A 26,934-nucleotide genomic window follows, 5' to 3' on the forward strand; every position below is an offset into this window, starting at 1 on the left:
CGCAACACTTAGATTTTTCTATCCTGCTTCAATTTCTCGGAATATCTCGATCCCTCCTGGTTATTTCTCCCATTTCCAGATTCTTTCATATCTCCTCTTCTGATACCTTTGCACATCCAATCAAGCCTTTCAGCGTTTCCTACTACCCTTATAGCTACTCTTACTTTCATGCCCCAACTAAAAGGACTCTCATTTTTTAGAACTCTTAAATCTTCCTTTAAACAATTTTTCGGCAACCTATCTACATCCATGTCTATTATGTCCAAAAGATACTTATTATCCCTATTTCTTGTCTCAACGTCAATAATAATAGTTCCCGCTTCCAGGTGTAATCTGGAGTGTCCCTATCGATTTCAACTTTCCCAACACCATAACTGAACACCATGTCATTCGTTATTTTTCTACACAATTCTTTCAGCGTATGAAACATCCTTCCTTGTATCCCTAATCTTTTAAGTTTTACAGATAACAAATTTCTATCAGCTGTATCAAATTCTTTTTTAAGGTTAATAAGAGTCACATATAATTTACTTTCTTCCTTTTTTATTTAATCATGAATGAGCGAATGCAATACCAACTTGACGCCCTTTTTCTGAATCACGCCTGACTTTCTTTGCACAGTTTCTCATTTGCATCCACTCTCTTATTTTCTTATCTACAATCCCCGCTAATATTTTATAGCTTGTGTCCCGAAAAGGGACACTTCTGTAGTATCCCTTTTGATTGTCATCTCTTCCCGCAAATATACGAACTATTCCAGCTGTTTTCCCAGATCTTCCTAATCTACCAATAATCTAAAATTCATTTAATATTTTATGTTATTCTTTTATCTATAATTTTGGTAATCCCTTTATAAGTCCTATTTCAATTCCATCCTGCTATGCTGCTTTGAGATTATTCATCTTCTATATGACTTTTACTGCCTCCTTAAATGAGATATCATTATTTAAAATATTTTCTGTCCTTATGTCTAATTTTTCATACTCCCATCTCTCTGTAGCCTCTTTATCTACTGTTTTCTCTTCTTTTTGTACCCTTTTTCGATAATTTCTCTTTCTGTGTCCGAATCCGGATTACCGCTGTTTATCTCACCTAACCAACTTTTCATGTGATTTATCTATAACACTCTATTCCTTTCAAGCTTTTCTTTCTCTTTTTTCTAAAATTTCCTAACTTTTTCTAAAAACGCGCCATAGTACTACTTTCTTATACCTTTTTGTATTTTTAAACATCTTTTTTCCTCTCATAAATTGCTTTAAGTTTAGTTTCCATAAACTTAATATAATAAGCTTTCTTTTCGTTCTCAACTTTAGTTTTCATAGTCTTCTAGTTTATCCCACATTGTAGCCTTCTGGCGTTGACGCCCGCTATGAAACCAATCCATTTGATTATGATTTATAATACATTCCTCTTTCCTTTATACCTTCTTTATTAACCCTAATCTTTCTTCCGCTTTCCATATACATTCATTAAGCTTTTTAGCATATAGCTTCCCACTCCAAATTCTCTGAATCTTTCTCTGTTTATTTCCAGCATTTTTCAATTTCTTTTCAATATTCCTCTGCCTTCGTACTATCCCAGCTTAATCTCTTTAATATCTTATAAACTTTTCTAATTTTTTCCGTTCCTGGTATTTTATTCTATTTCTAAGCTAAATTGAACTGGGAAGTGGTCCCACAATTTTCCTTTTGCTTCAATTCTGAGATTTGTGATAGCATATTCAGTTTTAGTCTCTTTTATTATTATATAGTCCAAAACCGAGCCCCGGTCTTCACAAATATGGGTTAAATTTCCTTTTTAATCGCCTTCGTTTCTTCCATTTATTATCGTTAATCCCCCTTCATCCAAAAACTTGAGTAACTTCTTTCCAACTGCATTTACTATTGTATCATCTGACTTCTTATATTTACGATACCCTCTTGTTAATTTTCCTGTATTACAATCCACCTATTCTAGTTCCTTTCTCATTCTTTGACGGCAATCTACCACCAATATTAATTCGTTCCTCGCTACTTTCTACTTACATTACAATATTTTTAAAATGTATTTTTAAATTAAGCATCCGGACATTGTTATACATTGAAACTATCTAAAAATTTAAGAAATTTAAATTCGATTAAAATCAAATTCAAAATTCTATTTAACATTCATTAATAAAGTTAATGGATAGAATTCCTAAAAATAAAACCAAAAATCCAACCACCAAATCTGGACCACCTGGAAAAACTTCAGACAAAAAGAGGAAAGATAAATTAGAAGGTAACCAAAACCGAATCCTCTTCCTTCTCTTTTTTCATTTTTTTTTCTTTATTTTTATTATTATCAAATTACAATAGAAAATATTTACCAACTTTTCGGTACTCACACAACATCCTTATCAAGGTAAAAAAATTAGAGCCTCTAGCAACAGTATAACGAAACAACGATGCTCTCGCTTTGATACCTGTAAAACAAGTGAGGATCAAAAAGCAAATGTGTATTAAAAATCCTGAAAATCCATTATAAACGCGTCAGAAATAAGAGAAAGTAACAGAAAAGATTCATAAAATCTTCCATTCTTTCTGATTATCTGCAGCCAAATATTACTTTGTTTTGAATAGGATGAGCAGAAAAAAAATTTTTAATTCTGCCTATGTACTTTTACTGTACCAATTGGTAATAATAATATGACAATCCTGACCTTTAATTACTTGTATGTCCGAAAAACTGATTTTTTTATTCTTTCCTATTTCATGGGTAAATTGAACACATAATAAGGTATAATCAAGATACCAAAAGTAAGACAACATAACAAAATCTAACTTCCTGAAAGCAAAAACCTCCAAATCTTCTATAACTATTTTCGCTAAAATCGGAGAAATGACTGATCCTATGAGCGTACCAAACTTTTGTCTATAAAAAGATCCATTCAATTTAAAATAAATTGATTTCATAATAAAAACTATGCCTTTGATCAAATATTTTGGACATAATTGAGTGCGTTTTTAAATATTGTCCCATCTATTTGAAATTACATGTTCAACTAATTCAAAGGGTATATACGAAAACATTGCAACAACATCCAAAGAAATTGTTACATAGTCATTCGGAATTTGTTTTAAAATATTTTTTTTTAATTCCCATCTATTTTTGAATAGTATTTTGAAGTTGTAATAGTGTCTTTGAGAATCAAATTAATGTTTCGTTCCACAAATTTCGTGGGAGTGTTTATAGTTTAAATAACTATTCTTAAAGGATATTAATTTTTATGAATCTTTCTCAAATCGTAACATGTGGCAAGAACCATGTCTTCAGTATTAATATCAGTCCATCTTATATGCATGAATCTTTATTTTATTTTTTCTTATTTCTGATTTGTTTATAATGGATTTTCAGGTGTGTTCATAACATTTTTGCTTTTTTCCCCTCACCTGAGGAAAATTTTTGGTTGACCGAAAAAAAGGTTGATTGTCCCAACCAAATTTTTTGATTGATATAGAAGAAACATAACCATTTTGTGGGGCCAACCAAATTATTTTGTTCAAGCGTTTCATTGAACTAACAAAAAAGTTTGCTAGGCACAACCATATTTTTTGTATATGAAACAAACTTATTTGTTTAAACTAGCCAAATATGTGTTAGCTCAACACAATGATTTTTTAGACTTGACAAGCATATTGTAGATTTTACAAAATAGTTTTGCTGAACGAACTAGATATTTGTAATGAAAACAAAATTATTTTAGGTCGAGTGAACTTAACTTTAGTAGACCTAACAAAATAGTTTTGTTGGAGCAATACGAGAAAAAAACTAGGAGGACAAACTTTAATTATTCAATATAACGTGTGTGACTTGCGGAAAATTCGTCTAATTAATCCGAATTAATTGTCGGAATACTAGGTGATTAAATGAAAGAGTAATTGCTTAGAAATTTTCTCATAAATACTGTGGAATACTTCAAACACTTTCTTAATGGCTTCGAAGTATTTTTTCAGTATTTAAAAGATTCAATACGAGTAATAAAATTATTTTCACATAAAGTACAAAATTTGCATACAATAATTGTTGAAAATAAATTACTTTTTAGTTTCTGCATAATTTCCTCATCGAAAATAGCTGTCAATTGTGAATACAATTTTTAAGTGTTTCATTTTAGAAAATCTTATACCCTTGTGTCAAATTAAAATTTATAAGCAGATCTGAAAAATATTTTAATGTACTTACGCTATTTTCATGGATTTACAATTAGGAATTAATGAATTTAGTAATCGTTTTAAAACCTTACCCGTAAATGGCTTCAATATACGATTAACTTAATAGGAAAAATGTATCTTGATTTAGTAGTTCGAAACGATTCAAGACTTTATCAAAAAGTGAGGTTACCTTACGTGGATCGGTTTTGATCTATCAATTAAATGGACTTCTATAAATTAAACCATCGTATTTAATCAGACATCACTCATCATAAATATTTAGGTCAATTTGTTTTCCAACACAGTCGTAAAAAATACCATAAACTCGACGTGTGCAGACGTATGACTTACCTGAGCGGGATTTAAAACCTTTAATGTTTTTTCCTATGTATTTTATTAGGTTTTAAAACCAACAGGCATTTGTCTCGACGTCAGTCACAACTCAATAAACCGATTCAACTAATACAACTTTTGCTATTTACATTAGTAAATATTATGAAATTACTGTTTTATCAGTCAAAACAGTGATCCCAACTTTGGCTTGTTGAGCTACTGCGCTTGCCCGGCGCAGCGACTCTAATTGGTCCCTGTTGGCGCGCGATGCAGATCGGGTATAATTGACAATTATTGAAATTAAGCAAAATCATGATTATAAATTATACAGTATTATTAGATATTACGTAATTTGTGTTGTGAGGTTAAAAAAATATCAACGAGTATAATTTTTAAATAATAGCTCACTTTTGTTTTAATTCAAAAGGAGAATTTATGTTTCATTAACAAAGGTTTTTGAAGAAGAAAAATGTTTATTAAACGAGTCGTATCTATACCGAAATTTTGGTATGAATAGCCAAATTACGTTGGTACTAGTAGACATTGGCTCAATTTTTATTATCAGCAATGATGATTTTTGTTTATTGTTTCTCATTATGAGCGTCATTATGGGACGTCTCTAAATTAAAAAGAACTGTTTTCAGCTGAAAACGCTATTTTCAGGTGTTTATCTAGTATTATTGTTTTTTGCAATGGAAATTTGTGCATGAAATTATGCAAATATTTATACATATTATATTAAATTTTAGAAATATACTAATTTAAAAATTAGTTGGTGAAATAGATGTTAGTATTTGGAACTAAAAGACAATTAATTACAAAATATAGGCGTTTTTATTTTTTTCTGATCATAAATCACAATTTATGTAATTTCTTATATTAATGTGCAATTTATAATGAGTATATATTTAATTTCAAAAATTGTTAATTATATCCGGTTCGAATTGCGCGCCAACAGTGACCAATGACGGTCGCTGCGCCAGGCAAGCGCAGTAGCTCAACATGCCAAAATTGGGATCACTGAGTCAAAACTAAATAATCTGATTTAATTAGTAAACTTGTTTCTAAATGATAGTAATAGCGAACGTTTTATCAAAACAAATAAAATTCTTTTTTCCAACTTTATTTTATTTAATAGGATTACAAATAATATTACAGATCAAAATGCGGAGGTGATTTTCGCCTGAATCCACCATATTAAAAAAGCGTTCTTGCGCGCCTGCGTGTTTTGTATGCTGACTAATTCTTTGGTACACTAAAAAAAGCGCTTAAGGGCATGTAACAAGCTAAATACCTATATTACCGACGACAGTTTTTCAGTTCACTGAATGTTTTTTTGAACCTAAGAACTTTTTTTGTAAATAAAATATCGAGCTGAAACTTTGGGAAATGTATTAGAGTGCAATAAAGTACGTTTAGGTACTGCATTTTGGTAGGAACTTCACTGAAAATTATTTCATCTTTTTTCTGAACTTCAACATTTTTTGAACGTTCGAACTTTTTTTTATACATAAAATATCGGTCTCAAACTTTGAGAAATGCAAGAGCCGAAAGAAAACTACGTTAAAGTACAAAGTTTAATAATAAAAGATGTAAACAAAATATTTCAACAATCAATTCCAACGGCATCAGCCGGTAACGTTGTACACGAAAATACGAACTCTCGAGAGCCTCGTCTAGTGGCCGCCAGGATTCGTATTTTCGTGTACAACGTTACCGGCTGATGCCGTTGGAATTGATTGTTGAAATATTTTTTTTACATCTTTTATTATTAAACTTTTTACTTTAACGTAGTTTTCTTTCGTTTCGTGCATTTCACAAAGTTTGAGACCGATATTTTATGTATAAAAAAAGTTCGAACGTTCAAAAAATGTTGAGGTTCAGAAAAAAGATGAAATAATTTTCAGTGAAGTTCCTACTAAAATGCAGTACCTGAACGTACTTTATTGTACTCTAATACATTTCCCAAAGTTTCAGCTCGATATTTTATTTACAAAAAAAGTTCTTAAGTTCAAAAGAACATTCAGTGAACTGAAAAACTGTGATCGTTAATATAGGTATTTAGCAGTGTCACATGCCCTTAACAAACAGTCTTGTTGAAGAAAACTAAATTTTGTTGTATCTTTAACTGTTTTTTTGGCAGTCGCAACGCAAAATTTGGTAGTCGCAACCAAATTTTTGTAAGAACAACCAAAACTGCGTACCAACATTATTTTGTTGCTAGCAGATTATTTCTTTTTCTTTGTTTATCTGACCTAATTTTTCTTACCTTAATAAGGGTGCTGTATGAGTATCAAAACGTTCATAAATATGTACTATTGTAATTTGATAATAATAAAAATAAAGAAAATGAAATAAATACAAACAGAGGAGGAAGAGGGTTTGTTTGGCTAACTCCTCATTTCTCTTTCATCTTTTTTTTATGTGTGATTTTTTTTAAGAATGTTTTTTTTTTTAATGCAATAGGAAAATTTCATTTTGGTAGTCCAAATTTGGTAATTGGATTCTAGGTTTTATTTCGTGGAATTCGGTACAGAAACTATATTAATAATCTCACCTCTACATTTCAAATATCATCTATCTATGTTTTTTGAAAAAAACTGTCTTTCATAGTTTCTTAAGTGTTCTTCTGCTTCAAATAAGTTGTATCCTCCTGCTTTGTTCCATTTTGGTCCTTCAATTATCTAGTTTGTTTCTTCCACTAAGCCCCTTCTTATCCACCGCTCTTCCTCCTTCGTTCTTTGAATGCCTTTCATAAATTAAAATAATTATTACATCCAATACATTAAAAAGATAATAAAATATACTTAAAGATATTCAACGTCCCAATTGAGGATATCGATTCAATCAGTGAAGGTCCTACTTCTTGTTTCGTGGTTCGGGCTCGTAGAAGACTTAGATCTACATTTGAAAAAATCATGACGGAATTTGACGATGAAGATAAATTTTCTGCCAATTCACAAGCATCTTCTTCGTTTGAAGAAAATGATGAGGAAGAGTTAATAGAAATAAAAGTGGATGGTGGTTTGAGTGAAGAACTTATTTCTGCGAGATGTAAAGGAACAAAACAGAAAAAGAACAAGCAGAGTAGAATAAAGAAAATCTTTGCAGCTCTTTTAAAAATATCTTGGTTTGGAAGAAAAAATGTAATAATCCATTTATTATAATTATTGTTAATTATATTATGATGAATATACATGCATTTGCAGCTAATTCATCCCAATCGCAGCATGGATTTATTTCGCAGATATACTTTTGTTTATGTATTCCTGTTTTTTTAATTGATTCGTTTTATGATTTAGGGTAGTTTTACAAAAATCAGATCTCTGAAAAAACTAATTTTTCCATGGTTTTAAGGATCAAATTAATTTTACTGTTGATGTTATTTAAAATAAGAAACATTATTCTCAATGAAAAAATTGTAAAACGCACAAAAAAAATGATCTTAGCCATGTTTTCTGCAAGTGAACTTGTTCTTACTACCTTTTTGCCAATTTTGAAAAAAATGATTGAATATAAAGAAATTATGGTTTATTCTTTCGGGGAAAACATCATCTACCACTACAGTCTTTCCAATTTATTAGTTTTATAAGACATTAATAATAATATTATTCTAATTCTTAAAATCATGGAAAATTTCATTTCCCCAGAAACCTGATTTTTACCTAAACTACCTTAAAGTTACCTTCAAGTACATTGCTCAATTCATAATAGATACAATTTTTGAAATAGATTAAAAAATTGTTAGATTACACAAAAAAATAAAATTTATACTTGGAAACTTATATTTTTGAAATATATTTGATGTTTCATAATTACTATACCTTTAATCTTTTTGACTTTTCATATTATAGTTTCAGTAAAAATAAATAAAATGTTTAATTCCAAACCATTCTAAGATAATTATATAAAAAGTATCAAATATACATCTTTATTCCTCTCCTTTGAATTAAGTATGTTGCATTTAGAGCATAGTTTTTTGCAGGTTATAGAAAAGAGAATCGTTTAAAAAATTGTATTTAGTACTTTTTATCTTTTGCCATTAAGTTATTATTATTTGTTATATTATTTTCAAAAGACTTTTATTAGAAATTATAAAAGTTAACGTCAAATTCGTTCAATTTCTAATGAATATCATATTTTAAAATACTATATATATCCGGTTTTGGCTCAAGCGATTAAGTTTGCTAGTTGGTAACACACATTATATAATATATTATACTAGCATTCACTGAAAACTATTTATTTCTAATGACATTTTCATAAATGTTTAATAAAAATTTATTTTTTGAATTAAGAGATCAAAAAACCCAACGAAGACTTACAAAAGCAGACTAAAGGGAAAGAAAAACATTCAAAAAATAATAAATTCTTCCATTTCATCATCTTCATCTGCTATGTCTTCATCGTCTTCCAGCAATTCAGATTATAGAGATTCAGATGCTTTGTTAAAGTCAAAAAAGAAGAAAAAAATAAAATTATCGGAATGCGATAAATTTAACGATGAAATATTACGTAAGAAAAAAAACGATTTTCGCCGAAAAAATCAGAAAAAACTTCCAAGAACCAGCCCTGCAAAAAGTGATGAGCACGATTTTAAATACCCACACGAAAAAAGTTTTTTCCCTAAGAAATTGCCAAGGTGAATATTTTTCTTTTGTTTGACTAGCCTTAAATCAATAACGTCAATTTTTATTCACATTTTTGTTTTAAAATTTTGAAAAGGGGTTTGGTGCCTGTTGCCAGAGAAATCCGATACTTTGAAGTCGATGAAAGAGAAAACTGCCCAAATAAATTTTATAATGATAAAGAACGTTTAAACATTTTATCTGATATCAAATCATCCTCAGACACGAGTAGATTTAGTGAAACTTGGAATATCCGTGGTGATGACGACTCTAGGGTACATAATATTTTATTTAAATTTATTATTTAATTTATAAATAGTTTAATAGGACTATTCGATTTCTAAGAAGAAATTTTATATGATTTAAGTGACCTATACATGCACTCAAAAAAATGGTTAGTTGAGCCAACTATTCAGTTAGCAAGATATGGTACTGTTATTTTATGATTTGATACTGTTACTTGATAAGTTCGTACAACAATTTCATTAGTCGCACTGAATATTCATTTAGTACCAACAACTAATTAAATGGTTATCGCAACTAACAAAATAACAGTACCATATTTTACAAACTAAATAGTTGGTCCAATTAAACATTTTTTTCAGTGTGATTTATATTTGTGTAAAAAATATTTGGTTAGAATTATGGGTCGATGAAATCGCAAGATTCACAAGAGGCTTATGAAAGAAGTAATAAAATTTCTACTTCATCTATAATGACGACCATTAAGGAAGATAGCCAGGAAACATCGAAATCAAAAGACAGTGAAGATAATTCTATTGAGTCAAGTGTTGATTCAGAAAAATATATTGATGTTATAGGTTCATCTACTGATTCGCCATTTGAAAATCGACTTGTGGCACGTAAGTGATCATAACAAAATTTTAATTAGTGAAATTATTACATTTACCGTTTAACCAAAATTGCTACTACTTTTAAAGGTAATTGTTTATTTTGATACATTTTTCTCATTTTTAAGAAAATTATTTAAAACTTTTGCAAATCCTTTTTTTTCAGTCCAAAAGTCAAATATCAGTGGGCTTCCTGATAGCAGGGAACGTTCCGGGAACGTCCCTGGAACGTTCCGCGGGAACCTTATGAACGTTCCAGGCACGTTTCAAACATAAAATATCGTTATTGTTATTATTATCAATGAATATTGAATAAACCGTTTCAGGAACGCTCCGTGCTATTAGGGAGGGCGACATCAGCAAAATTGGTATCTTTGTCAAAAAAAATGGACAACGTTTTGGTTTTTTCACGGACTTGTAATCACTTTATAGTTACTTTTAATAATTTTTTCAAGATAATTAAAAATTTTTAACAAGGATACAGTCAAAATAGTGTCTTTTTTTGAAATTTTCTGATCAAATGTGACCATAAATAGACCAAATATTGCAATAATTTTAAATATTTATATACTTCAATCGTTTAAATAATATTTAATCATTCTTGATTGTTGTGTTATTGTGAATATTAAAATTATTCAACAAATAGCAAAGACATTTTTCATTTAAAATGATGAATGTTTATAAAAATTAAACAAAAATTGTAATGCTAATTTTTTGAGCTGTAAGGCAGAACTGTGAAATTCTGTTATAACTTTCTTCTTTTTCAGCTAGAAAAATTATCAGTAACAGTCATTTTTGGTAATTTACACAAACTTTTTTTAATTTTCGCAAGTTTGAGCGCGCCTAGGGCGCGCGACTGTTGGTTCTTGCGCTTCGCGCTCGATGTTGTATTTATCTCGCGCTTCGCGCTCGATTATGTATTTACCTCACGCTACGCGCTCGGTCTTTGTATTTTCGCACATTCATGTGCAAACATTCTAAAATTAAGACTCAAAATATCCACCACCTGAAAATTTTGTGATTGTGAATTCTCTTTCGTTAAAAGAGCTTATCTCGAGAGTTTGAGCGCACCTACGGCACGCGACTGAGGGCAATCCCACTCCGCGCTTAGGCTTTGCATTTCTTCCGCATTCGGGCATAGACCTTTTAAAATCAAAGTTAAACGGACCGACAACTGTAATTTTGTGATTTTGAACTCTCTTTTGATAAAGCTCTTTTGGCTTTAACGAACACATTCTCATCACGTATCTCAATGCTTCGCATTGGATTTTGTCCAACCTGTCAACTTTTCTACATTATACACAACACTTTTATATCAAGTATAATACACTTTTTATGTAACTCTGCCAGGGATTACTTATTAAAAAATTGCAAAATAAAAAGCAAATTGTATTTATCATGATTATTTTTGTATTTGTTTCTAATTTTGCTTTAAATTGTATTCTAAGCTGCTCTGAGACATATATCATTTCAATAAATATATATCATTAGAATTCATAATATGCATAAAAATTGAATCATACTAATTCTTATTTCCTTGTTTTTATAATTTTTTTATTTTTAATGTTATTTTTTTACGATTAAATAAAAACTACTGCGCATCTGCATAGGGTCTAATACAGGAACCTATATAGGGTTCTATATAGGAGCCTATGTCCTCTTTCGTCTTTTCTGTGCTTTTTCCAAAAAGTTAATTTTTTAATTTTTAATCTTATGTTTTACGATTGAAAGAAAATCTACTCGTTCTATCGAAAAATAATTAATAATAAATTTATCGATCTTTTCAGGCGAACAAATTTTGTCTTGTTATTTAAGTTCTTACCTTATGTCGTTTTTTCAAACAAATTTAATATTTTTATTTAGAATGTTATTTTTTACGACTAAAGCGAAAACTAATTTTCCTATCAAAAATTATAGCTCTTTTTTGGATAAACAAGTTTTGTCTCATTTTTTCTCGTAGCTTATATCGAAAAGTGATTCATTCTTAATTTGTAGTTCTTTCCAGGGCGCTCAATTTGAGCTTTTTCATTATTTTCGTATCTTGCATAGTTTGACCAAAAAATGGAATTTTTGGATTCTTGATTATTTTTGGTACGATTAAATTTGGAGTGTTCAACTTCTCGACCAAATTAAAAAAGTTGTTATCATAGTCCTGTAGGGTTTTCAAAAAGCAAAGTTTTTCTTTTCTTGACTTTTCTTCATATCATGCGTTTTTTGGCTTAAAATGTTCATTTTAGTTTATTTTTTTGGATTTTGAAAATGCTCTAACTCTGATAATTTTCTTTTTATAGAAAAAAGTCATGGGGATCAATTGTTTGAGTTTCTGAGTACTATGAACAACCGTACAAAGAATTTTTAAATCATGAAAATATGTGGTTTCAAACATTTTTGGTACGATCAAATTTGGAATTTTCAAATTTTCGACCAAATTAAAAAAGTTGTTATCATAATCTTGTAGGGCCTGCAAAAAGCAAAGTTTTTTTCTCTTGACTTTTTTTCATATCATGCGTTGTTTGGCTTAAGATTTTCATTTTAGTTTGTTTTTTTGGATTTTGAAAATGCTCTAACTCTGATAATTTTCTTTTCATAAAAAAAAGTGAGAAGGATAAATTGTTTAAGTTTAGAAGCACTATGAACAAGCGTGCATAAAATTTATACATCTTGAAAAAATGTGGTTTCAAAAATTTTGTATACAATCAAATTTTGAATTTTCAACTTTTTGTGCAAATTGAAAAAGTTGTTATCATAATCTTGTAGGGCTTTGAAAAAGCAACGTTTTTCTTTTCTTAACTTTTTTCCGCATCATGCGTTGTTTGGCTTAAATTGTTGATTTTAGTTTGTTTTTCTGGATTTTGAAAATGCTATAACTCTAGTAATTTTTGATTTTTCAAAAAAAGTCATGAGAATGAATTGTTAAATTTTTTGAATTCTATAAATAACCGTACAGAGAATTTTTGAATTTTTAAAAAAGTGGTCTCAAAAATTTTCCAAATGAGCCCACTTTTTGAATTTTCATCTAAAATGGATGGCTAACAGACTTGACCTTTAGTTTAGGACACTAAATGAGTGTATCAAAGGGCAATCTAATAGATTAATTTTTTCAAAATTATTGTGTTCACAGCCAGACAGGCAGGCAGCAATACATGCAGACATACATACAGACAGGCTCATTCGTAAAAACCTGTTTTTCGAATTCAGGGGGACTCGAAACATGGACATTTGACAAAAACTGGGGGGTCAAATTTTACACAAATCTATTACCTTCTCTGATGAGAATGTAAAAATACCAAAATTATCCAAATGTTGTTTTTTATCCATTTTTTATTTAACTATATTTTTGTAAGAAATAATACAAGAAGAAATTTGAATCTATAAAACATTGAATAAAGTTAAATGTGAATAGATTCGTATTACAGTGAGACCCTTCAATAACACTTCCTTCTATAGCTCTTCTGAGAATTGACATCGCGTCGCTGGTAGGTGTAACAGGAGCTGCGCGGGGTGCGCGGGGTCTGCGGTTGTCACTCGGACGAGCACACAGGCGTGAACAAACAAAAGCGGAGCGGGCTATAATGAGTTAGTTCCCAAACACCGTCAGTCCCAAAATCGGCGCAATTTAAGAGCTTCACTGTATTTTAATGAATTTCATTAATTTTTAAATTATTTTAATATTAATATTGAAATTAATCAACAATTAGTATATATAACATATTATAATTTTGATGTTAACTAAAGCACAAATTAAAAATTACTAAAATGAACAATAAAATTATAATATAATAACATTTTGATGTATTAATAAATTACAAAAATCTTATAGCATTTAAGAAAAATTTTAATATCATTTTTCGAGCTGTAAATGGAAGCGTGAAGATCTGTGTTACCCTATCCCCTTTCCAGCTCGAAAGAATGCGATTTTTTGCCATTTATAGTCCCCTGGGTCTACTTTTTAACAAAATGTTTGTATTTTTATACAGCAATCACAAAAATAACTAAAAAAAATGGGTTAAACATTTTTTCAAATCAAATGTCAGAACGAAACGATATAAGAAAAAATGTATTATACTTAAAGAAATGAGAATTGATATAAAATGATATAATGTTAAATATTAATAGATTTAAATTATTTTAATGAATGTGATTAATTTTTGATTAATTTTAATTTTTTCAATTAAATAATTTAAAATATTAGAATAGTAAAAACTGCATTAATTAAAATCAAAATTATAATATGCCAAAAAATTATCTTTCATTAAAATATTACAAATTTTTATGAAATGTTATAAAAACTAAAATGTAATTTTTAGATCTGTAAAAGGGAAGTGTGAAGTTTTGTCCTACCCTCGCCCTCTTCAAGCTCGAAAAATTTCGAAAAAATTCTATATTTGACTATTTATAATCGCTTTTATACAATTTTTGCAAAAACATTTGTATTTTTGTAAACACCAAAAAATAATGCAACAATTTGTGTTATTAATTTTTTTCAATAAAATTTCAGATCAAAGCTGTATAAGAAGAAATTTATAATATTAAAATTTATGAATTGATAAAGTACTAAATAATTTTAAGTATTAATTGATTTGAAACATGTGAATAAATTTCACTATTTGTTGTAGAATTCTAATATTTAACAGTTACTCGATTAAAAATGTGACAATAGGACAAACTAAAAATTCGACAATTAAAAATAAAATTATACAATTTTAACTAAAGTTGTTTCAGTACAAAATTAGAAATATTTATAATTTAAAAAAATGTTCATGTTTGTTTCACGAGCTGGAAAAGGGTAAGGGGAATTTTTGTCATATCCTATTCATTTTCCAGCTTGAAAGATTACAAACAATTACGATATCTACATAAACATTTATACTCACTTTTAGAATTTTTTGTGGAAAAACATGTCTATTTTCAATAACAAAAAAATAGAAAAATATTTTCAGTAATGATTTCTTTTATTGTTTTTTTTTTTCAAATAGAACTTCAGTATGAAACAATATTAAGTATAAATGCATTATATTGAAAGAAATTTGAGTCTACTAAAGATATAATTAATGTTAGATAATAATATATTTGAATTATTTTGATGGATTTCACTTAACATTGATTAATTTTACTATATGCCTGTACACTAATTTGAAACGCTAGAGCATTAAAAATTAAAAATTGCTATAATTGAAATTAAAATTTTAATATGCTAAATAAATTATTTTCGTTACTAAGATATAAATATATACAATTTTTTTGTTTTAAATGGTAATTCTTTTAATTGAAAAGGGTGGAAAAAAGTTCTGTCGTCACAACCTATCCAAATTGAATTTTACTTTGGACTATAAAGAAGATTTTCCAAAAGGTTTCAAACCATTTACTGAAAAATTCGAAAAATTCATCAAAATAAATAATTAACATTTTAAGTAAAAAACTATAGATGAGTTAAAAAATTTTGACAAAGAAAAATATCTAAAAATAAATAAAGAAATGACAAAATAGTTCAAATATTTTGAAATATAAAAAAGAATAAATTTCTATTTATTTTTAGTAGATCTGCCTCATTGTTATAAATTTTTCACACAATTTTGAATGTACAGAACTATATTAAATGTAATAAAAAAGGACCCCGCACCAAATGTACAGTAAAATGGCCACCGGTGAAAAATTCTAAAAAAAATTTTTTTGTATTTTCGAACCTGCAAAGCAATAATTCGAAGGAAAAAAGTAAGAAAAATGGACAGTTCTTTTACAAACAATTGTCAAAGTTTCAATTTTTACATGTATTTTAATAGAAAAATGCTGATTTTCGTGAAAAGTTTTTTTTCTCCTAAACTAATAGTTGGATTTGGTTCAAACTTGCACATTTTTACTATCATTCCTACCAAAACAAAAGGGTCATTTCCAAGATCTAGAAAGATAAACGGTTTATGGGGTATACACCATGATATAAGGGTGTTTTCATACCTCAAACACCCAAGTATGGAAATTATCATTTCTTAGTAACTAAAGTCACTAGGTATTTTTTATTCAATTACTAGGGTGTGAAATAACTTTCAGATAAGTAGAGGAAGTGTGCATATCAAGGGGTTGTTCAATCATCCCTTATTTAGAGAAGCAGAGAAATTCACTTTTCGTAAGGAATAAATCACCAAAGATCAGGCTTATAAAATCACATTAAAACATATTCAGGTAGCCTTATTTATCAGGATTTATAGTAGAATTTATTTTCAGGGTCATTTAATCATCCCCTAATTATTGAACCAAGGAAATCGGTATTTAAACGGGATAAAGTACCAGAGATTTTTTATTATAACATTGATGAACTGAATCACTTTAAAATAGATACAGGTAGCTTTTTTAGCAAGATTTGCATAAGAATTTAACTTCGGGGTCGCCTAATCACACCTTATTTATTGAACAAAGGAAATCGATATTTTAAACGGTTTAAAGTACCAGAGATTTTTTTCTCAATACATTGATCAACAAAATCACTTTAAAACATATACAGGTAGCATTTTTAATCAAGATTTGCATTAGAATTTATTTGCAGGGTCATTTAATGATCCCCTAATTATTGAACCAAGGAAATCGATATTTTAAATGGGATAAAGTACCAGAAATATTTTTTATTATAACATTGATGAACGGAATCACTTTAAAATATATAAAAGTAGCATTTTTTATTAGAATTTGCATTAGAATTTATTTACAGGTTCATTTAATCATCCCCTGATTATTAAATCAAGGAAATCGATATTTTTAATGGGATAAAGTACCAGAAATATTTTTTATTATAACATTGATGAACAGAATCACCTTAAAATATATACAGGTAGGGTTTTTTTTAGCAGAATTTGCATAAGAATTTATTTTCAGGGTGGCTTAATCACCCCCTATTTATTAAAACCCAAGGAAAACGATAATTTAAAAGGCATAAAGTACTAGAGATTTTTTATAATAACATTGATGAACAAAATCACTTTGAAATATTTACAGGTAGCGTTGTTTTTAGCAGGATTTGCATAGGAATTTATTTTCAGGGTCGTCTAATCGCCCCCTAATTATTGAAACAGGGAACTCAATATTTTAAACGGAACAAAGCACCAGAGATTTTTTTATTAATTCATTATTGATTAAAACTGTTCACAAGGGAAGCAATAAGACAAGCTTGCAAGAAACCCTTCACTCTTCATACCATTAAGATACAAGCACATTTTTACGCGGGTTGCCCAATTATTCATAAACATATTTATAAACATAGGTTCTCTCTCTCTCTCTCTCTGTAAATAAATTCTAATGCAAATCCTAATAAAAAGTGCTACCTGTGTATATTTTAAAGTGATTTTGTTCATCAATGTTATAACAAAAAATCTCTGATACTTTATCCCGTTTAAATACCGATTTCCTTGGTTCAATAATTAGGGGATGATTAAATGGCCCTGAAAATAAATTCTACTGCAAATCCTGATAAATAAGGCTACCTGCATATGTTTTAATGTGATTTTATAAGCCTAATCTTTGGTGATTTATTCCTTACGAAAAGTTAATTTCTCTGCTTCTCTAAATAAGGGATGATTGAACAACCCCTTGACATGCACACTTCCTCTACTTATCTGAAAGTTATTTCATACCCTAGTAATTGAATAAAAAATACCTAGTTTATCTTTCTAGATCTTGGATATGAACCTTTTGTTTTGGTAGAAATGGTAGTAAAAATGTGCAAGTTTGAACCAAATCCAACTATTAGTTTAGGAGAAAAAAAATTTTCACGAAAATCTTCATTTTTCTATTAAAATGCATGTAAAAATTGAAACTTTGACAATTGTTTGTAAAAAACTGTCCATTTTTCTTACTTTTTCCTCCGAATTATTGCTTTGCAGGTTCGAAAATACAAAAAAAAAAAAAATTTTTTTAGAATTTTTCACCGGTGGCCATTTTACTGTACATTTGGTGCAGGGTCCTTTACAAATGAAATTGATAAAAAAGTAACTAGGATGCCATTTCAAGTAAAAAAGGCTAATTATATTTTCCATTTTTAAAATTATTAATTAAAAATTTGAAACTTGTGTATTGCCTTATTTTCACATTAATCAGTGGACAAAATTAATTTTGTTTAAAACTGAGAGTGTTGCCCGCACATAAGTTAAATGGGTTGTCACCTCTGTAGGGGCCTATATTTATTTCCTTTTTTGAAAAAAATTGAGGATCCAATGTAATATTTTGTGCGTTTGTAAAAATTAATATTTAGCAAAGTTTTAGTTCATTCAAATTGAATTAAACAAATATGAGAATATAAGTAAAAATGAGCATGGGAAATTGTTGATTAAATTAAGATGAATAATTCAGGTGAATTAATGAAAAGTAAACAAATATAAAATTAATTAATAATCACATTAAAGTTGAAATTAAAGAAAAAAGAGATAACATGAGAAGTGGCAGAAAAAGATTGGAAACGATTGGTCATGACAAACAGGCGCCCAAAATTGATGAAATTAAAAATTATCCAAAAACTCGTGAAGAAAAAAATGAGCGTCGTAGAAAAATTGTAGAAAGACGATTGCAGCGACGAAGGTAATAAAAATTATGTATTTATTGAGAAAAAATCCTCATTTGCCATAAATTTTGTTTAATTTTATTTTTATATATTTTTCTAAGAATGATCCAAATTATTACAGCAGTTTAGATAATGGACATTTTGAAAAAAATGTCGCTGAAAACATACCTAGAGAGAGAAAAATCCAAGAAAGGCATAGAAGTCAATGTCAAAAATCGTCGAGAAGATCGAATAGGTAAAAATTGTATTCCTTAGTGTCCTCTATTTCAAAAAATGGATAATATTGGTAACTTACATGTGAATTGATTCTGGTTGCAGATGTAAATATTGTTTCAAAAGGGATATATTTTGCGAAAGACGAAAAAAACATTTCAGGAAGGAAAGAAATAATGATCAATATTCGAAAAATTCTTCAGGATCAGAAGTGGAAAGGTCAGATAAGATATTAGAAGTCGTTCAAAAAGAGTCCCACTTTTTTAAATTTAAATTTTATCTTAGATTCCAGTTGATAAATGCTTCAAATAAAACGAAAAAACACTTTTAAAAATATTTTAACAGACTTCACAGTCCAAAATAATTAATTAATTAATCAAACTAAAAAGACAAATTTTCAAGATACCAGTTGAATTTTCGAACAGAAAAAAAGACTTTTTAACAACATATTTGAATTTCCAATCAAGTAAATAAATGTTAAACAAAATAGCTGAATTTTTAATCAGACAGTTGAATTTTCAAACGAATGTTCAAATTTTCAACAACAATAATAATTAATAACCAGCCAATAGTTGTACTTTCAAGCAACAGAGACGAAATTTTTAATCAAAGATTTAAATTTCCAAACTAAAAAACAAAGTCTCAATCAAATAGTCTCATTTTTGAATGTAAATGAATTAATTTTATCAACACATAGTTTTATTTTTAACCAAATCGTTAAATCTTAGAGCCACAAAGACGAATTTATTAGAAGAAAAATTTATTATTAAAAGTTTTCAACCCAGAACTTTCCTACCGAAAACGATAAATTTGAATAAAAATGATAAATATTCAATCCCAACAGACAAATTTTCAACAAACCATTTAAATTTTTGAACTAAACAAATTCTTTTTCAACAACATAGTTGAAATTGTAACCATAAAGTTTAATTTTCGACCTAACACAATGAATTTTCGAGCAAATGGTTGAATTTTGAACAGCCACACTAAGTAACTATCAATCAAACAGTTAAATTCACAAACAAATAGTGGAACTTTGAAAGAAAAGAAAAGAATTTTTTTTAAATTTGTATTTTCAGTCGATAAAGATGAATTTCTTAAGAAAAGATCAAATATTTTAACAAAGACGAATAAACTTTAACAAAAACAATTACTTGTTCAACAACAAAAATTTGAATTTCGAATCCCAAGGAGGCATATTTTATATAAAGAAACGAATGTTTAACACTACAGTTGAAGTCTTAACAATATTATTCAATTGTCAACAGAACAGTTGAATTTGTAAAAAAAAATAATTGATCTTTCAACAAAAAAGTTATATTTACAAATCAAATGATGAGTCTTTATTACAAACACAGAATTTTTAACAAAATGTTTCAAATTTCAACCGTGTATTTGAATGCTCAATAAAAAAGGATAGTTCTCAACGAAAAATATAATAGTTGATATTTCGATCAAAATACATACATTTTTTTAAGCTAAATACAATTGAAATTAAACAAAAAATTCCGATTTTCAACAAAATGATTGAATGCTCAATCAAAATAGATAATTTATTACCTATTCTTTATTATTAATATACAAAATGTTATTATTATATCATAAGATATTACCGGAAAAGCAAATCTTCTAGAAAGCAGTTGAAAACAATTATTTTTCAAGTAATAATGGAGTATTTATATTTTCAATTAAGAAAATTCATTTTTTTTTAAACGAATTATTGACCAAAAACGAACGAAATTTGAACAAAATAGTTTAATCAATCAAATGTATTTTTGACTAATTAGTTCAACTGTCACCCAAGTAGTTGAATTTTTAACAAACAAAAAAAAGAAGAATTCTCAGTATAAAATGTAATAGATCAATCTTCAACTATACTAGACTGTTCAATTGAAAATAAGTATTTTTCGACGAAAAATAATTGAATTTTGTATTGGTTTCTATCAATTCAGTTCACATATAAAAAATGAGGAAAAAATAGTAATTATTTTAAAAAGGAGAATATGGTAAAAAATGTGAAAATTAAAAAAAATGTGAAAACTGCTTCAAGTATAAAATAAAATCGTTTATTTACATTTTTTAAGCACTTCAAAAAATTGTTATCATTCTTATTAATTATATTTTCTATAATTATCCTAATATGTGTAATATTGTTGATTTTATCTGAAAATTAAAGAAATTGAAATGGGCTTAAAATCAAATTTAAAATCCTATTTAACATCCCGTAATCAAATTGATTTACAGAATTCCTGAAAATAAAATCAAGAATCCAACGACTAAATTTGGACAACCACCATAAGATATTCCTATTGAAATTTGAAAAAAGATAGTTAAAATTTCCTCAAAAAGGAAAGTAAAAAATTTGTTAGAAATAAAATAAAAAATATATTCGAGCAGACAGGAACAGCATCGTAGTTTCGTTGCTGTTTCTGCCTGCTCAAATATTTTTTATTTTATTTATTTTATTTTTGCTTAAATAAGGGTGCTGTATGAGTACCGAAACGTTGGTGATTATTTTTTACATATGTTTTTTTAATTGTATTTTTATAATAACAAAAATAAAGAAAAAGAAAGAAATAAAAAAGAGAAGGGGCGGGATTTGGATGGTTGCCTTCTCATTTCTCTTTCCTCTTTTTTATTTTTGTACAAAAAAGACATTTTTTCTTTTATTTTTTATGACATTTTTTATCCTTTTTCGAGTTTCAATAGAAACATTTTATGCTTCTTGTCCAAATTTGGTCATTAGATTCTCGGTTTTACTTTCAGGAATTCTGCACATTGATTCTGTTTGTTCACAAAAGAAAAAAAGGAAAAATTTAATTCACCTATACCTTTTTTTTCAATTTTAGCTGTTCACCAAAAAGGCCAAATGATACTGCCAAGTGTATTCATCATGAACAAAAAATTATGAGTACAAGACCAAAATTGATCGAAGAACTGAAAGAAGATGATAGAATAAAATTAATCAGAGAAAGAGAGGATGAAAGGCAGAGGCGCTATGATATTTTAAGATCTGTTCGACAAGAAATAACACCACTAAAAGAAGAGCAAAAAATGTATGATAGTTGCGAATTCCGTGAAACAACAAAAACTGTGAGTATAATATAATTTTTATAAAAATCAACTCAAAAGTTATATATTTATAATTTTAAAAAATGTCGAATAATATGAATTTTATACAGAAAGAAAGCGTGCTTATGTATTAACATAATTTTTTCTTCAGATACAATCCATTTACAATCAGAAAATTAGACAGCACGTATTTTGTTGATTTAATAAAACCAAAATTTTGACAAAATTATAAATATTTCAACTTTGAATTGTTTAAAACATTTTTTGTTTTAATTTCTATTTTTTAAATATAATTTCGACGTTCTAATTTTCATTTCGGTTCTGGTGATATTTACTGCCCAATTTTGAAATCCATAAGAAAATTTAAAAAAAGTTAAGAGCTGACAAATTGGTGACGATTTATTTAAAAATATAAAAAGTTGATTTTCACAAAAAAAACGAAGCTAATTAAAAAATTATATTTTCAGGAAAAAAATTCTGTAGATCACAAAAATAGCTTAACCCACAGAAAGCTCTTAGGTTACCAAGCTCATATGAGCAGAAATTAAAAAAGAATATTGTAAAAACAAGATTGAGTTTAATTTTTTGGAATATTAAAATAAAATTCTTGTAAGTTTTATGCAAACTAAACCATTTTTGCGACACACAGCATTTTTTTCCTGAAAATTAAATTTTTTCGTAAACAATGAAAGACATTACAAAACAGGGACAGAAGTTGAAAATATCTAAATTTGAATGTTTTTAGATTAAACCTTCAAACTGGATAATTTCAAATTAGAAACGTTTGAAATTAAAAAATTTGAAAAAAAGTTCTTAATAGAAGAATTTATAATTTGAGCATTGTAATTATATTTTTTTGATAAAATTATAAGCAATTTTTGAATACGAACGGCTTCAATAACAAGTAATTTTAAATAAAAGAATTGAGCTATCTTCTATAATAAAAGTATTACTTCTTCGAAACTTTTAAACAAACAAAATTTCAAGTTTAGAATAAATGTAAACTATGAAACTTGCCTCATTCGAAAGTAATGCAAGTTGACAAATTCAAAATTTTAGAAGAACATATTGTAAAAAGACGGAATCCTCTAATTTTTAATTTTAAGATAATCAGGATATAGATTGTGAATGTTAAAGCTAAATTATTTTCAAATAGTTGGAAGTATTTATAAATTCCTGAGGTTTTAAACATAATTCAGAATTCAATTTTGATTGGAGGAAATTGAATAATGTGGGAATGTAATTCAATGTGAATTTATTTTAGAATTTTAATTTTTATCTTTGAAATAGAATGAAATTTTAAGGACCATCGATTAAAAAATTTTCGTTCATTGAAACATGAAATGGATTCAAAAATTGAAAATATTTTTATTTGAATGTCCTAAAGTTTTTGAAAATATTTCGTTATTTTTTTAAATCCTCTAAAATCAGAATTCATTTATGATAATATATTATTATTAAGTATTCCTCGGTAATATCTTTTTCTTTCTATAAATCTTCCATTTATTTGGAGTAAAATTAAGAATTTTGTTTAAATTCCTGGAAAAGTACTGAAATTTTGTAAATTAAATTATGTGGAAATTGGTATGACCAATAAAATAAAAAGTTTCTTAGCAAATTCCATTTTTTCATTTAAGTGTAGAGTTGAAAGAAATTTGGAATTCCAAATTTTATAAAAAAAATTCTCAGGCCACCAAAATAGATAATCTCTACAAGTCCAATTTTTATATTTTCAAAAAAATCTTCGTCACTTTGTCAATTTTAAACTTTGAAAAAAAGTTCGTCGTGTTTTGATAGGGGAGTGTAAAATGGTAATTTTTTGGATTTTTTTCTAAAATCGGCAAATACGTGTAGTCTAATTATTAATAATTTTTAATAATAAGCATACTTACCCCGCTTTTATCAAAAATATAAATAATTAATATGAAATTCAATAGTAAAAAATTTTTTAATAGAAACAAGTCAACACTTTTCCATATAAAGAAACAGAAGTGTTTAAAGAGTTAGTAAAAGAATATCAACAAAAGACTTTGACAGAGGATAAAATTGTTTCAAGAGAAAAACCTTCAATTTTACCATATAGGCGCAAAAATAAGGAAGCGGAAGATTTATCTCTACTAGAAGGTCGTCAAGAGTGGAGAAGTATTATGTCCAGATTAAGAAAGAAAATCGGAAATGCATTTCTGGTAAAATATTTTACAAAGATTAATTGAATACTTGGTTTGTTTGAAAATTAATTGCATGGCAATATAAAAAAATATCCAATAAATATCATCTAAATTTAAAGATCTTTCTGTTAAAGTTGGTTGAGGTTTACCATGACGTTACACATAATCCCTTGGAATTTTATTATATTTGAATTTTTTTAAAAATCAGACTTCTAAAAATAATTATCAAATTTAGTGTAAATACATTTGTATTTAGAAATAAACACATATTTTTAGGCATATAAATCAAATCTGAATGAAAATAACAAGGGAACAAGTTTCCCAATGGAAAATCGAGATGATGCTTCAAATGTGGATCAGGGCCAATCCATACATTTTTTGTCAGAAGATACTACAGATAATAATGAGACGACTCATTAATTGTAATGAAAAATTCCTCGAAAATAATTTTTGCAACTCGTGCAAAAATGGAAGATTTCATTCAATATATATAACTCCGATTAATTATATTGACTTTTTTTGTTAAATATGTTACTTCGTTGATATGTTTCTTTATAATTAAGAATTCTATTTTTATTTATATACGATCTTTATTGAAGAGTTTATTTGTATCCCCAATTTTTATGTAAATATAATAAATTTATATTTAAATTTCATGAACGATGATTTTGAGTATTTAATTGATTCTTCCGTAGAGTGCTCCAAAATTGCAATGGAATTTTTTAATTTTCAAATTTTCATGCATATCGCCTTCAAATTTGTTTAACCCCATAACAAAATTTATGCGTTATTAACCATACGTGTTTGTAATTATGTTTAGAAGTTCTGCAAGCCCTATTAGGTTTAAAACGTATTTTGCATAAAAAAATGTTTTCAATTTTTATTTATTAGTTATCAATATTAGGTTAAAAAAATAGTAAAAATGGTGTTTTGCGAGTTTTTGGAGCTAATTTTGCTTATTTTGCGTAATATTGTTCAAATTTTCTGTATTGATCACAGTAAACATACATTTTCTTTAACGTTGTTACTGAGAACCTTTTTGTTTAAATCAATATTAATATTATGTATTTATTCCTAACTAAAAAGTAGAAGGAATGCTGCAAATTTCAGAAATACTCAATTAAAATTTAAACAGAAAAACCGTAACTATCTAGCATTACTATAGGAGAAGACAGTTTTAAACAATAATTTATTTAAACAATTGGTTTTGATAAATTTCTGGTCTGATCCCGGCGGGGCTACTCCTGGCTGGGTTTCATGGACAGGAACCGGGCGGGAGCCAGTCGGACAACATTTTTCTCGAATCACGAGGTCCGGGGCCAGCCGGTTACTGGTCGGGCCAACCCTGGTTATATCCCATGGTCGGGAGCCAGCTGGGCCCTGATCAGGTTAATGTTTTTGTAGAAATTAAACATTTTTTAAGAGCCTTGATATTATCAAAGACATGATTATAAATGCTAGATGAATTATTATTTGAAAATTATAATTTAAAGATTTATTAGATCAGTCAAACAAAAATGAGCTTTTTTAAATTCTTAAAAAAAAAACATAAGATTTTTTCGAATAATTTAACATTTTAAATTAAACTGTTTTCGATTCTGATATATGCAACAATAGAAATGATACAATTGTTATAAACTTCTCTATATTCAGACAATGTTTAGTCTGTACAATTTCAAATTTACCGCCAGATATAGCGCCTGCTGTGTCTGTCGTCTGCATTGACACTCAGTAATTTTCAGTTTCGCATTTGGAACGAGGATGCTCCTTGCACTCACGTCGCGTCGTTTCTTCGAAGTTCGCAAATAAAATCGAGATCATGGTTAAAATCAACTTTATTTCAGTAATCAGTTTGAAACCCCCACTTAGTGCGCAAATAATTATTATTTTAAATTAAAATATAGTCTTGTGTATACAGTTTTTACTTCCTTCCTTCCTAACCTTAAATCACCACGAGGCTTTTAAATTGCTATGGGATTCTATCATCAGGGAATACAATTCTAGTCCAATTTTCTTGCCAAAATTGGTTCACTTGATTTGAACTTTTAAAGTTCACCGTAATCTTTACGATGAGTCTTAAAAGACAAAAAAGTTATCAATTTCTCGTGTAAAGCAACATTTCTTAACCGCTTTTTGGCCGGATTACCTGACCGGATCCCGGCCGGTATTGAAGCTGGGATCCGACCAGTTTACCGAGACGTTTTTAGTCGGATTCCCCAACCAGCGCCCGGCCTAAAGCGGGGCTATCCGGCTGGGACACGTCTGGATTCCTACACGGGTGCTAATTTTTAACTTAATTTTGGTGATTTTAAATAAAATTTACAAAATAAATTTTTTGTAATAAGAAATACGTGTTAAAGTTTATGGAGGTTACGGAACATTTATATATTATAAAAAAAATCTGCCCGCTACGCGGGCACATTCTCATCCCACGCTGCACGCGCGGCTGGCAAGTTGAGCGCGCCTAGGGCGCACGATTGTTGGTTCGCGCGCTTCGCGCTCGATGATGAATTTATCTCGCGCTACGCACTCGGTCTTTATATTTCTCCCGCATTTGTGGACACACCTTTTAAAATCAAAGGTCAACGGACTGACAACTGCGCTCGATTTGTCCAAAATGTCAACTTTTCTACATTATACACAACACTTTTATATCAAATATGATACATTTCTTATGTAACTCTGCCTGGGATTGCTTATTCAAAAATTGAAAAATAAAGAGCAAACTGTATTTTCATGATTATTGTTATATTTTTTTCTTATTTTGCTTTAAATTGTATTCTAAGCTGCGCATAAACATGTATTATTTCAATGAATTTATATCAATTCAATTCATAATATGCATAAAAATTGAATAATACTAATTCTTATTTCCTTGTTTTTATCATTTATTTTCATTTTTAATCTTGTTTTTCACGAATAAATAAAAAATACTGTGCGTCTGTATAGGGTCTA

At 28.2% G+C, this 26,934-nt stretch overlaps 1 protein-coding gene across 1 annotated transcript in view; it reads left to right on the forward strand.

Moving 5' to 3' along the window:
- The window catches only part of LOC117174803, a 46,200-nt gene extending 21,634 nt beyond the window's left edge, over positions 1 to 24,566 (forward strand). Inside the window, exons 12-22 of the mRNA XM_033364179.1 lie at positions 7,319 to 7,651; positions 8,804 to 9,147; positions 9,231 to 9,408; positions 9,774 to 9,996; positions 18,372 to 18,543; positions 18,648 to 18,761; positions 18,845 to 18,958; positions 21,589 to 21,832; positions 23,767 to 23,813; positions 23,895 to 23,997; positions 24,256 to 24,566. Of these exons, the coding sequence (XP_033220070.1) occupies positions 7,319 to 7,651; positions 8,804 to 9,147; positions 9,231 to 9,408; positions 9,774 to 9,996; positions 18,372 to 18,543; positions 18,648 to 18,761; positions 18,845 to 18,958; positions 21,589 to 21,832; positions 23,767 to 23,813; positions 23,895 to 23,997; positions 24,256 to 24,399 (2,016 nt within the window). The 3' untranslated portion in view covers positions 24,400 to 24,566. The remainder of the gene's footprint in view (positions 1 to 7,318; positions 7,652 to 8,803; positions 9,148 to 9,230; positions 9,409 to 9,773; positions 9,997 to 18,371; positions 18,544 to 18,647; positions 18,762 to 18,844; positions 18,959 to 21,588; positions 21,833 to 23,766; positions 23,814 to 23,894; positions 23,998 to 24,255) is intronic.
- Positions 24,567 to 26,934: the final 2,368 nt, after the last annotated feature.

The sequence above is a fragment of the Belonocnema kinseyi genome, chromosome 6 (genome assembly GCF_010883055.1).
Source record: "Belonocnema kinseyi isolate 2016_QV_RU_SX_M_011 chromosome 6, B_treatae_v1, whole genome shotgun sequence".
Classification (NCBI taxonomy): domain Eukaryota; kingdom Metazoa; phylum Arthropoda; class Insecta; order Hymenoptera; family Cynipidae; genus Belonocnema; species Belonocnema kinseyi.